This window comes from Erpetoichthys calabaricus, chromosome 7 (assembly GCF_900747795.2).
Source record: "Erpetoichthys calabaricus chromosome 7, fErpCal1.3, whole genome shotgun sequence".
Lineage (NCBI taxonomy): Eukaryota > Metazoa > Chordata > Cladistia > Polypteriformes > Polypteridae > Erpetoichthys > Erpetoichthys calabaricus.
In genome coordinates this window covers 25,695,137-25,712,033 of record NC_041400.2, presented here as the reverse complement: position 1 = coordinate 25,712,033, position 16,897 = coordinate 25,695,137, and the positions used below count along the sequence as shown (strand labels likewise).

At 35.7% G+C, this 16,897-nt stretch overlaps 1 protein-coding gene across 1 annotated transcript in view; it reads left to right on the top strand.

Moving 5' to 3' along the window:
• Window positions 1-13,926, top strand: part of LOC114654405 (tyrosine-protein kinase JAK2-like) — a 144,751-nt gene extending 130,825 nt beyond the window's left edge. The window contains exons 15-25 of the mRNA XM_028804943.2: window positions 260-387; window positions 1,354-1,492; window positions 3,336-3,487; window positions 5,478-5,628; window positions 5,842-5,975; window positions 8,247-8,436; window positions 9,696-9,820; window positions 10,012-10,184; window positions 12,215-12,332; window positions 12,972-13,085; window positions 13,268-13,926. Of these exons, the coding sequence (XP_028660776.2) occupies window positions 260-387; window positions 1,354-1,492; window positions 3,336-3,487; window positions 5,478-5,628; window positions 5,842-5,975; window positions 8,247-8,436; window positions 9,696-9,820; window positions 10,012-10,184; window positions 12,215-12,332; window positions 12,972-13,085; window positions 13,268-13,375 (1,532 nt within the window). The 3' untranslated portion in view covers window positions 13,376-13,926. The remainder of the gene's footprint in view (window positions 1-259; window positions 388-1,353; window positions 1,493-3,335; window positions 3,488-5,477; window positions 5,629-5,841; window positions 5,976-8,246; window positions 8,437-9,695; window positions 9,821-10,011; window positions 10,185-12,214; window positions 12,333-12,971; window positions 13,086-13,267) is intronic.
• Window positions 13,927-16,897: the final 2,971 nt, after the last annotated feature.

The window sequence follows — 16,897 nt, the reverse complement described above, 5'->3', positions numbered from 1 at the left end:
CACAAGGTTTAGGCATTTTTTAAATAATTGATAGAAATTTGTTATCACACTTTTATATTCCTGTTATTGGTAATATATTTTCTTTTTAATAGAAATACTTGTATTTGGTATCTACAGTAGTATTAGGCTACACAGTTTATTCTACTGCATCACTTTTTGCTGTCAAAAATTATATAGGTGTATAGTTTCTTTCTCACTAATCTGCCAAACACTAAATGCTATACACGGAAAGTAAATTGTTTTTTATTTGTTTATTTAGATATTATGGTGCAAGAGTATGCTAAGTTTGGATCACTTGACACATACCTGAAAAAGAACAAAAATTCAATTAACATCATGTGGAAGCTAGAGGTTGCAAAACAGCTGGCATGGGCAATGCTTTTCCTGGTAAGTCAGGCCAATTCTATATGGTCTGTAAGTTGAATAATTTATTACATTTGTTCCTCATGAACCTCTTCTACTGTGACAAGTGCAGAATCTGCTTGGACAAAATATTTGCACACATACTTTATATATAAAACATAATGAAAATTTTTTTTGTTATTGATAGTCAGAACTTATCTCAAGTAGTAGACATACACCAGGATGGTATTTTGTGCTGTTAAAGACAGCTCATAGACACAAGGAGACACCAACTGTCCTAAATTATCATTGGACACTAGAAGAAAATGGGGGTCCTGGCATACAGATCTGGGAAAAGCATGTAACCTTCACACAGAATGCTCCCAACAGAACAGTTTCAGGAGCTGCAATGCAGGATTACTGCCCATCTACCATTAAGTTTAACACTTTTGATTTTCCCTTCTGTGTTTCCAGTTTTCAATAAAGTAGAAAAAAGGTTCTCAAAGATGTATACAGTGATGGCAAAATTTGACAAATAATTGTGATTGATGGTTAATTAAAGACATATCAAGGGGATGTTTTATCTTTTGATATATAAAAAGAATATGTATTCTTGGAAATGAGGTGTAGAAATTACACAGTGTGATATTTTCTTTCATCACTATTCAGATCTTCTATGATGGAGTGAAGTACATTGCTTCCATGAAGACATCAGATCTATTAATACTTATGTATTTCTAATTATAAGCAGATCTTTGTTATCTTTATTGTCAGAACATTTAGAGGAACCATTATACAGGTTCCTTTCAAATGATAAAACAACATACTATACATTTCCGGTGAAATGCATTGACGCAACACTGATGCTAGAACAACACAGTGCATAACACTGAGTTGAGTTGTTGTACACTAAAGCAGTGTACATAGTGAAAATCACATTTTAATTGTTTGCAATGCGAACACTATTTCAAGTATTTTTAAATGGTGTGTATTTGGTTTCAATTTATTCAGGAAGAAAAAAGCCTTGCTCATGGGAATGTGTGTGCCAAAAACATTTTGCTGATAAGAGAAGAAGACCAGAAAAGCGGCAACCCTCCTTTTATAAAGCTTAGTGATCCTGGAATTAGTATCACTGTTCTGCCAAAGGAGGGTATGTTTTCAATTTGTGTAAAGAATACTTACAATTATATGTAATTCCTTTATATCTAATTATTAAGTGTTACATTCAGTTCAGAGTATTACTAGCCACTGGAATTAAATGTATTGGATATATAAAGGATATAAGGTGTCATAATTTAAGGGATTCTTGAGAATGCAGATTACAATTTTGTGCTTGTTTTGCACATTTAGTTCTGTGTTTAAGGTTTAAATATTTTGTTTGCATTATGTTTTAGTTATTCCTGTGCCACCATTTTTCTTTTCTTAGAGAGCCTTTTTGTTATTTGCAATGTCAACCAAAGGTTGAGATCCCTGACATCATCAGGGCAAATGTATGAAACAGACTTCCAGGTGTCTGATATTGTGGAAGATCTAGTGATGTGTTAGTCAGGAAAAAGTTTGTCTTTGTGTAAGTTTTTCTGCTATTATTTTACTTTTAGGTTTTGATTTTTCTGGCAGCAACCTCTCTAAAGTTTTTTTTAGTATGTTTCTCTATTTTTATATCCTAGGCCATTCCTAAGTTCTTGCCTTGCTTTATTTTTTTACATTGGCAGAACATAATATGTTTAACCTTAACACATTTAAATAATGTGTTAAAGGATTAAAAAACAACAAAACTGTGGTATCATTTTTTTTTTTAATTAAAACTGGCAAGGGATCCGCTATTTTGTGTGTGTGCGTGTGTGTGTGTGTTAATAGTTATGTGGAAGAGGTACACATTGCACTGGAGGTGCAATACCCCTACTGGTCCCACTTAAACTGAATAATCAATCGAGACAGGAGCGGGTGATCAGTAATTAACAGCCTGTGGGTGGGGCTGGTAGAGGTAGTTAGAGTGGGAATGCTTTTAAGTGCAACAGCAGGGGCAGAGATAAGTTTTGGATCAGCTTTTTAGTGGGCATGAAAGAAAATTAGAGAGAAGGATGTGATCGTGGTGGAGAAGGACCACAATGTAAGAAAATAAATGAAAGACCTTTTCTTGTTGTAACAAACTTTAGTGAGAAAAGGAGTGCAAGTCAGAGTGAGACAGAGCAGGCCCACTAGGAATACTTTCGAGAGGTTGTTAGGAGGGTTGAGCACAGCCCCTCTGAGAATATGACAAGCAGGATGTAAGGCATGTCTAACCATCGAGAGCCAATGTCACTGGAAATGACAACTGTTGGGAATACCCTTTGTTGGCAGATAATGGCAAGGTGAGGCGTTGAGTGCTCTGCTGCTACAGAGCAGAGTGTAAGATGGCTCCTTGGAATATGTTCTGGTCCATGGAAGTGCCAGAGTGGAAGGTGAGGCAGAGCAGACTAGAGCATTGGAGTGCACATACCTAGTGCAGACAACAGGGGATAGAGTCCTATTGATGCTTGGTGGTGTATGTACTCTCTTGGGGTGGTTATTTCATTTGATTTGTAGATTGTTAATAAAAGCACCCTTGCTGGATGTGTCTGTCCTTCTTTGCCTGGCTCATCTCGGTTATGACTATCAACAGTGGCGGGTTAAAGAAGCGTCCAAAGGGAAAGAGCATGGAGCCAACACACACCATCATACTCTGACAAACCATTTACTGTATTGAGCACATGATTAAACAATACAAAATGTTAACTAATGCAGGATTATAATTAATGGAAGATTAATTTAGTTTAATTAGTGCTTAGAATCCATGGACACAGGTTTTCCAAGAGAGGGGAGATGTTAATAGTCTCACCTTCTTTGGCATCATAGAATGGTTTCCCATTCCCAGCAACATACTGGTATGATGTGTCTCCTGTGCAATGTCTGTAACAGTATAAAAAGTCATCTATTTATGTTTGTACTCACTTTAAAATTTGTTTCTGCTTCAGTTCTCATTGAGAGAATTCCATGGGTACCTCCTGAGTCTGTTGAAAATCCCAAAGGCCTAAATCTGGCTACTGACAAATGGAGTTTTGGTACAACTTTGTGGGAGATATGTAGTGGTGGTGACAAACCTCTTATGACACTTGATTCTTCAAAGGTATGCGTATTCTACAGTATATTCATTTTGAGAATAGCCAACAGAATGTCTAGTAATATGTATTTTTGTCTCACTATAGTTTTTATACATCCATCTCAGTGAACTCTTCCAGATTACATGCAGTTAATTTTAGCAGTCTAAAAGTTTAATTGATGTCTTCTTCAGAACCCAAACATGACCTTGTGGTATAGCGGGTCCCCAGCTCCCATTAAAGGCCAGTTAAAATAAATAATCACCGCATTCGCGGCTTAGTGAGGGAGCGTGGTGATTGTATGGCTGAAGCAGTTCTCAGGGCTATTTGTGTGTGGGCATTTCTCACCTAAGTGCACAGGTGAGAGACCACCCACATCCATGATTGTTCCTGGGGCTGCTAATTTGCTACAGCTGCCATGCCCTCTTGATAAAATAGGAGCGTGAGTCGGCTAGGGGAGAAAAAAGAAAAGAAGAAAGGACAAGGAAAAAAAGAGAAAAAGAAAAGGAAAGAGCGAAGAGAACGGGAGGTAGCAAGAGAAGGCAGGAAGCAGGTGGAGAGAGCCGGTGTGAGGAAGAAGGAGAGCGAGCAAGAGCAGGCTAGAATGAAAGAACGCAGGCAGCTGGGAGGTGAGCCCATGAGGGGAGTGTTTGGCTGACACTCGGTGGGGCTGAAGGAAGTGGTCGCTCCAACTGAGCGATTAAGGAGCTGGAGTGACCAGTAGAGGGGACGACTGACTGTCGAAACAAGCGGGAGTCGAGGAGGCTTTGGGCTGGTTTAGCCCCAGCGTGAGCGCCTTTGCCGCTGGGGAGATAACCCAAGTCTTGGTCTGGTTTGGAGCCCGACGTAGCCAGGGATCGCAGAGCTACCGGACCAGAGTGAAAGGCAGCTGTTCCTGCAGGTAGGCGATTCTCCTGTTGAGTAGCCCAGACGGGAGTAGCAGGGGAGCTGCCATGGTAAAAAGAAGACACTGGGCTTTGTGTTTTTAAAGGATTGCTTCCTGTGTTATTTTAACCTCAATGTTTTTAGAAGATTTTTCTATTTGTTTTTTTAACCTCCACGTTTCACAACTGATTTTATGGATTATTTATTTGAAGATGTTTTTGAATGCACTGCACTTTATTTTGAACACCTTGTTTTTGTTGATTGTTTTAAATAAAAGCACCTTGTACTTTTGCACCATCCCCTTGCTACGTTGTGCCTCACTGCTAAGCTCATCGGTAACATTACCGACGGTGTAGGGTTCAAGGGCTCCCGGACAGATGATGCGAGCATGTATCGAACCCGCATCGTCACAAACCTTCCTAGCTGTAATTCCACTTTTTTCCCCTGGGTGAAGTGTACTTTGGTTAGGTGGCAATGGCACAGGGTGCCACCACAGAAAACAGAGAAAAGTAGTGGTTAGTGACAAGTGCAGATCATTTTGGTGTTTGATATTGCAGTACCTATTTAAATCTATTACAACCGATGTAGAAAAAGGAGTTATGAAAAAGGAAAATTAAAAATGTTCCACGTATTAGCCTGGTAAAACATTTCTGACTTTTAGTGCCTAAGTTCTTTTTTACTTGCTTCTTGGAATAATAAGAAAACCAGTGTTTAATAATCTAAGATTATTATTGGGAATGTAAGGGGACATGTACTCCAGAATATAAGAAGGAATAGGATTGCTCAGAACCTCATCTGTTATTATTTTTTTTTAAATCAATTGTAAAGCATACAAGCAACCAATGTAAAGATGTTAAGACTGGTGAGATGGGCCCAGATTTACTTTTTTTGGTTAAGATTCTTGCTGCTGCATTTCCATCTAGTTACAGTGATAAGAGATGTAGCAGTAATGTTTCTATAAATAGATACAGGCTATATAATAGTCAGAAATGAATATTCAAGTAATTAATACTACATACAAGTGGCCTTATTTTTTAATGTAATTGTAGTTGTTTGTCTTTTCCATTATGTTATTAGAGAATTTCATTAACCTGCACTTTACTAACACTGTTATTTTATTCTTTCCTTTTGCAGAAGCATCTGTTCTATGAAGATCGACATCAGCTCCCAGCCCCAAAATGGCCTGAACTAGCCAACCTAATTAACAGTTGCATGGATTATGAGCCTGAGTTCAGGCCTTCTTTTCGTGCCATTATCCGTGACCTCAATAGCCTCTTTACACCTGGTAGGTTTTTTTTTATTTTATCACTTGTGACATTATTATTTTTAGAGAAATTTTACATTTTAGTTTTAATCAAATGTACTTCAGATAAATCTTTAAGCCTCATTAAGAGTGTGATAAAAATCAAAAACTTTTTTTTGTTTTTTCAAAATAGTGCTTCTTGTTGGAAATGCAAAACATTTCAAAATTTGTTTTCTGTGTGTCCTTCCTTCCTAGATTATGAACTACTTGTTGATAGTGACATGCTACCAATCAGGACATTTGGATTTGGATTAGCTGGTGCATTTGAGAATCAGCTCTCTGCACAATTTGAAGAGAGGCATTTAATATTCTTGCAACAACTTGGAAAGGTGAGTAAGAAGATTCAGACATTGATGTAACTTTTCAAGAGTAATCTAGCTGGCCTTCTAGCTGGCGCTGCTCCCTCTAGGTGAAAAGTAACGTTAATCACCTAGGAAATAGACATACAGAGACACAAACATTTGATCCACCTTTAAAATACATAGGTCCCTCAGTCTTTTCTGATTTTCAAATTAGGGTGCTTCCTTATTCCATCCATCCATTTTCCAACCCGCTGAATCCGAACACAGGGTCACGGGGGTCTGCTGGAGCCAATCCCAGCCAACACAGGGCACAAGGCAGGGAACCAATCCTGGGCAGGGTGCCAACCCACCGCAGGCTTCCTTATTCCATTCACATTTTCCATTTAAATGTCTTAGTTTTTTTAAATTCCAGTATAAGGAAAACTCTGCAAAAGATTCTGTTGCAGTGTTATTTCTTTTATCTAGCACTGTAAAAGTTTGTTTGAGACCAATAGTCTCTCTCTCTACTTGTGTGCGTGCGTGTATGGTAAAAGGAACATAACTCTTTCTAGAAATAGAACTCTAGTTAAAATTTGCATAATTTCACAAAAAGTTGTCATCTTGTTTTAGATCCGCTGACCAACAATACATCTTGCAGAGTGAGAAATTGCAACTTGACCATCACACAAAAGCTTACTAGGTGTACTCTTCCCAAAGATGTCCAGGAGGAACAATACCTGAATAAGTCATCTTTAAAAAAGACTTGATTCAAAGCTTACACCACAACTTATCCTTAATCCGTTTTCAGTGCATTCCATAGTGCCTCAGATGTGTCCAGATACAAGAGAGGAGGCCATTGACATGCTGCAGTCAGCCATGTCATTTGCCAATATTGCCAGACATAATGAATTAAGTTGCTCCATCATGTCCTGACAATAGGCATTATTTCAGTAGTCTGAAAGGACCGGTGATCATCCAAAATCTGGTTGCCTACACTATAGCAGGGCCAACATATCACTGGTCAATCTCAGTGATCATTTCAGATCTGTCACCTGTAACTGCTGCTAAAACTCCCAGGAGACACAATGCCTGCATTAATATTGGGACAGTGAAGGACAAACCCCAGTGCTTGCTTGCCTTAGAGCAAGGTGTCCTTTTGAAGGCACTCTTCTCACATTTACTAGACATTTGACCCTACAGTTTGTCAGTGACAAGCTAGACACACTTCTATGGTCACAGCTGTCTAAAGAATGGTTTGTAGTGCTACACTTTAACCCCACAGAGCACCTTTGGAATACCATGGATTGCAACCTTCAGAGATGTTACAATCTGAATGATCCGAAACTTTGTAAGGTTCTTTAGCAGTAATGAAATAACACTCCACAACTAAAGGTTCAGTGGCTTATTGGCTCTGTGTTGCAGATGCGTCAACTGTTTACTGTGTATATCCATGATCTGTTTTTGTTTGTTTGGGATCGTTGTTGATAATACTATTTCTGCATTTGTTATGGTTAATTATGTGATATATTGTGATATTTTGATGTATGTGGTGTTTTGTTCTTTGCAAATACATACACAAGCATCCTTATTTAGCTGTCACACATACAGCTTGTCTGCATTTACACTCATTATAATATTATCTTAACATTCGCTATAAAGGCAGAATTTATTTTGTTTTTCAAAGAAGTTGTACTGTATATATATTGCACTTTTAACATTGAAAATTACATTTGTAGAAGCTTACAACTGCAAACAATGTTTTTTTTTAGTTTATCTTTAGAAAAGCATAAGTTATTAATTTATATTATTCTTTTTTCATATAACCAGTTCAGTTTTTTGGCTAAAATATTTTTTATTTTATAATGGGTGCAATATGTTTTTTATCCCTTTAATTTTTCTAAGTGACAATTGCACCTTCTCCCAGAGAGTGCGTGTTTTACTCCAGGTACTATGGTTTTCCTCCCATATCCCAAAACTGTGTATACGTAGGCTAACTGTTGATTCAGTTGGCCCAATGTGTGGGTGGTTATGTTAGTGACTCCACAGTTGGTTCCTATTTTGCCCTCAATGTAGCTAGGATAGGTTACAGCATCCCACAACAATTAAATGGATTAGGTCACTTTGAAAATAGTTTTGTAGTAACTTGTTTGCCTGTTTTGCCTTAATAAATTATTAATAATCACAGTAAGTTATAATTGATTCAAATGAGGTAATACGTTTCTCACTTTATGCTGATCTACATTTATATTTATTTGTCTTAAAAAGAAACAGTTGTGGCCAAATCAATGATAATCTTTATTTTTACTCCAATTTCTTTAGGGCAACTTTGGCAGTGTAGAAATGTGCCGGTATGACCCTCTTCAGGACAACACTGGGGAAGTTGTAGCAGTAAAAAAGTTGCAGCACAGCACTGCTGAACACCTGCGAGACTTTGAACGTGAGATTGAGATCCTCCAGTCACTCCAACATGACAACATTGTGAAATACAAGGGCGTGTGCTATAGTGCAGGTACAAAACAAATGAGAAGAAAGTGATCAGTCGGTAAATGAAGGTCATGAGTCTGTTCAAATGATTAATGAGTCATTAAAAGTGATTTTCTAAGCAATCACAAAGTTTTATTTAACAGAAAAATAAGAGAGAAAGAATGGTTAGGAAAAATGCATTTAAAAAGGACAGGAACTGAGGTGAAAGGTTTGAAAATATTAAGGTTACAGAAATTAGAGTTTAAAAATAAACAGTAGGTATACAAATTAATGGAGAGTCCAGTGTTTTGACAGTGTGCCTCCATTGTGTAATAACATTTGGATCTTAGCATATAAATCAGGTTCAAAGATCAATCAAAGCACAGTCATTAAGCTGTAAAATATAAAACAGGTCTGTGCCATGTTTGTTCTGCCGTTTAAGTATTGTGTATTACAAGTTTCAGTATTTGGATTTAATCAGTGGGAGCAGTGGAAGCTAGTTCATAGAGGACCCCAAGATGAGCCCCAGCAAGACAGCAAATATTTTAATAACATGCACAGAAGACAGTTCACTGTACTCATTATGTACTTGTTTATTCCTCCTGCGCTCTGAGATTTGAGCATTTGTATTATACTAAAACAACCAGGAAATATTCAGCAAAACTGGCAGTAACAGCTTGCCTATGCATAATCAAACACACAATTCCAATTTCACCAGGGGTATTCATTCCATTTGAAATATTAGGACTTTCAGCCAGGATGAATGGTAACATAATGTGGTTAATTGCATGATTATCCAGAAACAGTGCTTGAATACTTGAAATTATTTGTATAATTTGTTGGCACGACTTTAATGTGCAGACACTAAACAACAAGGGTAAGTTAAGATGTGCAACCAAGGCAAACGTAAAGGCATGTTTAAGTATTTTAATGCACATATATCCAAGAAAAAGTAATAAAGGTTTGGAGGTAAGATGATAACAGCTGGTTTTACATTAAATGTCATTATTCACAGATGTTCTCCTCTTGTATGCTAAACTATTTTAATAACAGAAGAGCACCTTAACTTGGACAAATGTAGTTGTGGAGTGGAATCGTATTGTAAAATGGTAAAACACCCTTCATTCCAAACAGCTTCTCTCTATCCACAACTCATACCTCACAGCTATCCAAAAAAAAGGTAGACTGTGGGTGTAATGATGAGAAGAGAAGAAAAGATAGAATTGCCTAACTTAACAGTAACTGTGTTGTGCAGTACAGACAACAATGAAATTTAAATACTGTATTTGTATCTACTTACTCCAGGCAGAAGAAACCTGAGACTAATAATGGAATATTTACCATTTGGAAGCTTGCGAGACTACCTAAACAAAAACAAAGAAAGAATAGATCATAGAAAACTCCTTCACTATGCATCACAAATATGCAAGGTAAGCTTCCTTTTATTGTGAATATAAAAGAGGGCCTTTCTGACTGCATTAACCTTCTGTCTAGTAAAATAAGAAATGTGCCCTAGTGCAGCGACAGAAACTTCTTGTATTATTAATAACAATTGTATATTTAGTTTGGGATTACTTTCAGAAACTTTTAATAAGTAAATCATCATGACATGTTTTCACAGGGAATGGAATACCTTACACTGAAAAGGTATATTCACCGTGATTTGGCCACCAGAAACATTCTGGTAGAGAGTGAGAACAGAGTAAAAATTGGAGACTTTGGACTAACCAAAGTTTTACCACAAGACAAAGAGTATTACAAAGTCAAAGAACCTGGAGAAAGCCCTATTTTTTGGTAAGAAAAGAAGGAATAATTCCACAGTAAAACAATAAAGAACAGATTGTTTTTTGTTATATTTTAAAGTACATTATTTTTGTTATAATGGATTTATAAAGGAAAAATAGCTTTTAAGGCTTCACCACTTATACCAACAAACCCTTATTAGCATGACATGACTGCTACTACAGTATATACAGTATGCTTACTTCAGTAATTGTTTGTTTAGCAGATTCATTTTAAATGTTTAAAATTTGAACTTCAACCATATTCTCATTGTCTTAAATTGTGAGTCTCATGTGTTTGTCAAACAAAATAAGTCAAGATATTTGTTTCATTTATTAATATGCCAATGGCTGATTTAAAAATATTCCAGTGATAATTTCTCAGTTGCCTGCTGTACCAGTGATGTCTACATTTTTTATTTTGAGGTTTTCATTGCGTCTAAGCTGGGAGTGTACCATTAGGACATTTATTGTATTACAATAACTAACCAAAAAATAAACAGTAAATGGTTATACCTCTGTTAATTTAAGGTACATGTGGGTGATTTTTTCATTTAAAAAAAATAGTTCAAATGATTTTATTTGCATTGCAAATGGTGTGATTTTGATTTAATTTAAACAAACAGAGCACTTTTTAATCTAAACAAACCACCACTTTACCAATAATAACCTATACAATATACAAAAGTATAAATACTCTTTCTGTATTTTTAAAAAAGGTGCTTTTTTAATTAAGCATATACTTCACTGCACGTGTACAGTCAAATCCTTTTAAAAAGAGCTAAAATGTGTGTTTCCCCCAAGACACTATAACTATTGCTGAAAATAAAATTGATTTTCAGAACCTTGGTCTATCCAGAGACTATTGGTGAAGACTATGGGTTGTTTAATATTGTACAGTAGTGTTAGTGTATTCTTTATAACCCCATTCATTTTTTTAAATGAATGTATTATTTCCTACTACTTCAAATTTTACTGTTCAAAATTAAAAAGCTGTTAACTCAAGTTTAACACAAATAAAGCTGATGTCACATCACACAACTTTCTGATCACTTTGCCGGACCATGTCAATTTACATGACTGAAAATCAGTGCCCCCTGTCACATTTGCCAACTGCATGTTGACTTTGGAGCACAGTCACGGTTGCCTCTTTTTCTGACAACCTATAGCATTCTGCCTGACAAAGCCAGCACTGTACGAAGGGTTAACAGCTACAGCATGTTTAGCTGCCATCACGACTCTTATTTTTCTTTTTTCCAATCTGTCAAATAAGTAAAATGTGAGACAGCACACTGATGAGCTTCTCTTTGTGAGGTCCAAAACATCTTTGTCCCTCATTCATCACTACATTCTTTGCATTGTACTTCCAGATGAGCATTCATTGGCTGTCAACTCTCATGCACTCAGAGTTGGTCCCTACAACTAAAGACAAAATCAAACAGGAGTGAGTTAGACTAGTTGAAGTGAATCACTAGTTATGCCATATTATGTAACTGGCTTTCATGGGAGTGTGCCTCCAACTGTCTCTGACTCACTAAGATTATTTAAATAAAGGCTGCATTAACGATGATTAACTGTCTTCCAGCACAGGCCTAATCTTACCTTCGGCATGTGTTTTGCGAAGTTAGGCACAACAGCTGTCAGCTGGCATAAAGCCTCTCTTTTTCCTGTTTTATGTTTCTGCAGTTGAATCAATTATACTTACTTTCACTATGGAACAAAACTGCCATTTAACATTCCTGTAACATCAGGAATGGGGGGTGAGGGGGTCCAAGTGATCCTTTTTCATATTTAGTTAAGTTGTGAAATAAAAAGATTTTTTAATTTGTGAAAGTAATAAAAATATATTTTATTTAATTGTGAAACAAATCTAAAGGAAAGCAGAAAAAGCAGATCATTTCACTTTTAGTTATTTTATTCTCATCTCCTGCTGTTTTGAAGGCATGTTACAGTTTGCTTTTAGACTGTATTGGTATCATGATACAGATCTAATAAAAAGGTAAACTTTTAATTAATATTTTAAATTACTTCTGCTTGTTACAGGTATGCTCCAGAGTCATTAACAGAAAGCAAGTTTTCTGTAGCATCTGATGTATGGAGCTTTGGAGTAGTACTGTATGAACTGTTTACATACAGTGACAAGAACAAAAGCCCACCAGCTGTAAGTCCACACAATTAATTTTGTATATAATTGTATATTTTTTTTGTTCATTATGATAGCTGTTTGATTATAAAAAATATTAGTATTATGCATAAAATAGTAAAATAAAAATCTTTGCAAAATGATCATATTGCTGCATAAATAGTGATAGTGTAGTTATACTGTAATCACAAAAATCATTTTATGAGGAGTCATGTGTATTAACCTATAAAAATCAGCAAGCATCTCAGCACCTCTCATTTACTCCATGTTGCATATTGAGTCTCATCACAAAAGGAAATTTATCCACTATGTCCAGTTTTCAGGTTAAGATTCAATTAAGTGTTTTTTTTCTGAATTAATCCACAATAGTGACTATACGTCATCCTTTAGGCAGAATGTGATAACATTTATGCCATAATATAATATGATGCAACACTGAAAACTTTAAGAATTAATTAATTTAAAAATAAATTATCACAATACCTATCTTAAGGATGTTATTTGTAATCTTAACTGCTGTATGTTTCTAAATAAAACTTTTTCTCTTTATCATTGCCAAAAGTTTCAGTAGTGTATGCATTTAAAAGGTCTTGGACATGTTTACTGTTAGAATGTTAGATCGTATAATAATGTGACATTCCTTTTATTATGTTTAAGGAATTTATGCATATGATTGGAAGTGATAAACAGGGACAGATGATTGTTTATCACTTAATTGAAATTTTGAAAAATAATCACAGACTACCAAACCCAGAAGGATGTCCAGATGAGGTAATTTTTGCTTATGTGTTTCAAGTGAATAATTGATGTTGATACAGTATCAGTATATGATCAGATAATTTTAAGATTAAAAAATATCCTGTGAGGTTCTTGTAGCCTTCAAGATGATATAGTAAACTGCTGTTTGTAATCTATTGTGAATTATTTGTGATTGCTTTGTATATGTGTTTCAGATCTACAAAATCATGCTGGAGTGCTGGAATAATGATACTTGCCAAAGACCTTCATTTAAGGATCTTTCCCAGAGAGTGGACAGTTTCAGGGACAGCAAGGGTGGATGAAACATATGTCCAGTTTTAAAATGCATTTTTCATTCTGTCTGCAGTAGACATCGGATTTCAGTTGCAGAAGAGTACGAAAAAGCTGGAAAAGAAGTAACAGATTTTCTGGCCACATCAACATTTGTTTTGCCTCAGAAACACTTTACTTCCATAGAAATTTCCTCAAAGGCAATTTATCCAGCGAAAAGATTCTTTGGAGTTGGTTTCTCTTATATTGTACATTTTAAACATGATATTTGCCATTATTTAAATTGGGCAAATAACTGTGAAAAGTCTATAGTTTGTACGAGTAATATCTTGTACATTAAGAAAAAAATGTTTAATTTTTTAATTTTATAAACAAATGCAATGCAAATTATATTTGAGTAGTCCTTAAACATTGAATGTAAATTAAAAACATGGTTTGAATATATTGCACAATGGCTTGTAAGATATGAATACTGGTATATAATTTTGTATTTTTTTTCATTTTAATGCAGATGCTTTCAGTTTTAAAAAACAATATATATATATATATATATATATATATATATATATATATATATATATATATATATATATATAAAATATACATACATAAACTGTATATTACTGCTAATGTATGTGGTAAAACAATTTGTGCGTGCATATTTTTTCTGTTACCTTTTAGCCTTAAGCCTGAAATTGAATTAGCATTCAGTATTTTTATATGTCACCTACAATCTCTCTAATCACAAAAAGTAAAGTCAGAGAATTGGTTTATATAGTATAATAAATCAAGAAAGAACATAAGCAGATGTAAGTGTAAGGACAGTGCTTACTTCATACTGGTCAGCCACTGTCAACCTATTAGCATTTTAATTTGCTGTTAGAAATGACACAATGGCCATTCTTGAAGGACAAATCTGTGCAAGGCGTTAGCAATCAGGTGGTTCCTGTTCAGAGTCGAGAACTCAGTCACAAGTGTAAGATTTGTTGGGGAGTCGTGTGTCCGCACTTGCCGCGTATCCCAGCAATAAAGTGCAGACGTTTATTGCTTTCTGTGTGAAGACATTCTTCTCATTTTTACATTCATGGGGCTGTATAGTGCAGTAAGTCTAATCATGTATCCTTTTTTTTTTTTTTTGGTGTTAATTAATGGTTGTGTTCATTTCTATCTGTGTTGTTTCAAGATGGTTTTATTTTTTGTGACCTATACAAAAACAAAGTAACACAAAACATTTATTCATTTTATTTTATGCAAAAAAAGTATATTTCTTCTTAATGTCAGCATATTCCCACAGAAATCACTCTTCTGTACTACTGATTTTTTAACTTACATTTTAGCTGCTTTGAATTAAAAGTGAGTTATTTAATAATCCTTACTTATAAGGGCCCATTGACACAAGAAATTATTATCCATTGTGTAAATTACATTTTTAAAAATACTACTGCTGTCTTAGACTTAAGCAAATACATATCTCATATTTCTGTCACTAATTACCCTAATTATTATACGCACCCCTTTCTCAAATTGTAGCTCAAATACTCTGCAGTTTTCGACCAGGCTTATTGTTTCTTATTGCTTTAAATAATTAGAGGTGACTTGATGCCATCAGAGAAGGCACAGCGCAGCCTGCTGGATTTACAGGTAAGTGCATGCCTTTTTTTTCCCCCTACTCACAGCACACAGTTATATTCACATTCTTAAAACTACTGATTGTTATTTTTTGTAATAGCAAATATATACTTGTCATTTCACAACATGACAAGAATTTTAGTAGGTGAAAAAATTTATCAACCAAGCAAGAGAAATGAAAACCAGCTGCTATTAGCATTTGTGCAACTCCTTGCCAGAGCACTGTGGTTATTTATTTGTTTGATCTTCATACTAGATACAAATGTAACAGTTGACGTTTTTAAGTTAGAAAACAGAAAGCTTAAAGTGCTTTTCCTTGTAATAAAGAATGCCTTTATCTATTGTTGAATAAACTGATAGATAGCTACTGGTAACTAACTCTGTTAACATATTTTATCCACCACGCATACGTGCATACCCACAACATTCAAGCACTCTGGTTTTCTCATCTTACAGTGGATTTCACCACTGACAAGGGCTGCAGTGTGACAACAAGACAGGGAAAAAACCTGCAGGGGAGAAAGCACCTGGCTGGTATTGGTAGCGCCAGAGGCTCCAGGGCATCACAGACTGTGTCCCTAGAAGTGGTGCCCTTGTAATGATGCTATATGGTGCACTTGGAGGTGAGGGGAGGGAGGCCATTGAGGGCTGAAAGAACTGGTACAAAGCCATTACTTTTTTCTTAACCACATGCTCCTTAAATGAAATGGGTGGATCTGTGTTGCCACTATAAAGTATGCAACTGAGAAGCTGGTGTTCCAGTGATTCTGTGGTTTATCCAGATGTGACCTTGCATTTGGATTATATATCATCCTCAGATCACAAAACAGCCTTGAGCATAGAGTATAGAGCAGCATAGTGACAAGGGCCCATTGACAGAGACTGAAGAAGCCAGGATCACTAGAGAGAAGGTCAGAAAAAAGAAAGACTGGAGCAGAAAAGTTTTAGCTGTTAATGTGCGTCACTCAGGAGATGGGTAGACAACCCCACCTCATGAACGGGGATGAGGAGTCCCGTGGAACATGGCGGGATGTCTTGGTTTTTGTCCCTCTATTTGTTTTACTGTTTGTTTATTTTCTGCCTTGTTTGTGCTTTCTTGTTTATAATAAATGTATACATTTTTGATATATTTTGTGTCTTTGGCATTATTTTAGGTGTAAACAGCTACCAGAAGGAGGTAATGCAGTGGGTAACAATAATTAGAATTCCATTCCTTAAAATAGACAGCAAAAGGTTAATGGATTAATGTAAGTAGTTTTAGTGTTTAAAAAAATTGTGCAGTTACGTTGTGCACCAAAAAGATGAGCAGATTAATATAAACTGTGATTACAAATGCAGTCAATAGTATATCATTGATCCTCATATTAGATTTTTAATAATAATAATAACAAGGTAACTGAAATGTATGTGCTTGAAAAATAAGCTGGGGGAGTCATACAGCTTATATGACAGTATGGTCAGACTTTTTATTTTTTGAAATGCACATCATGTCTTTGGATGTTGTGCTGAGCATTTAACCTCTGAAAATAAATTTCTTTAAAGGCACAGATAGGCAGCACAGTGAATACAAGTGAGATCCGTGTCCAAGTCTTGAGTTCCTGAATCTTCAGCTTTGCACGGAGACGGGCCAATCAGACACTACACTGTTGTGACCGATGGCAGCCAGTGGAGTGTGGGAACTGCTCCTTTTATCATCTTATTCAGGTATTGTTTACAAAAATGAATCCAATAACTATAAAGTAATTGCTCTGAATTGAGTTCTGGTTTTGAGCCTAAACTGAACAATTTGGAGTAGTGTGGCTAGAAGATTTGTCATATAAAAGAATCTTGTTACTGGCTTTTTGTTTGAACTACTTGAAAAGTACCTTTCCTTACATCTTAAAATCCTTCCCGTATAACTTGTAACATAAAGTGTTTTATTTGGC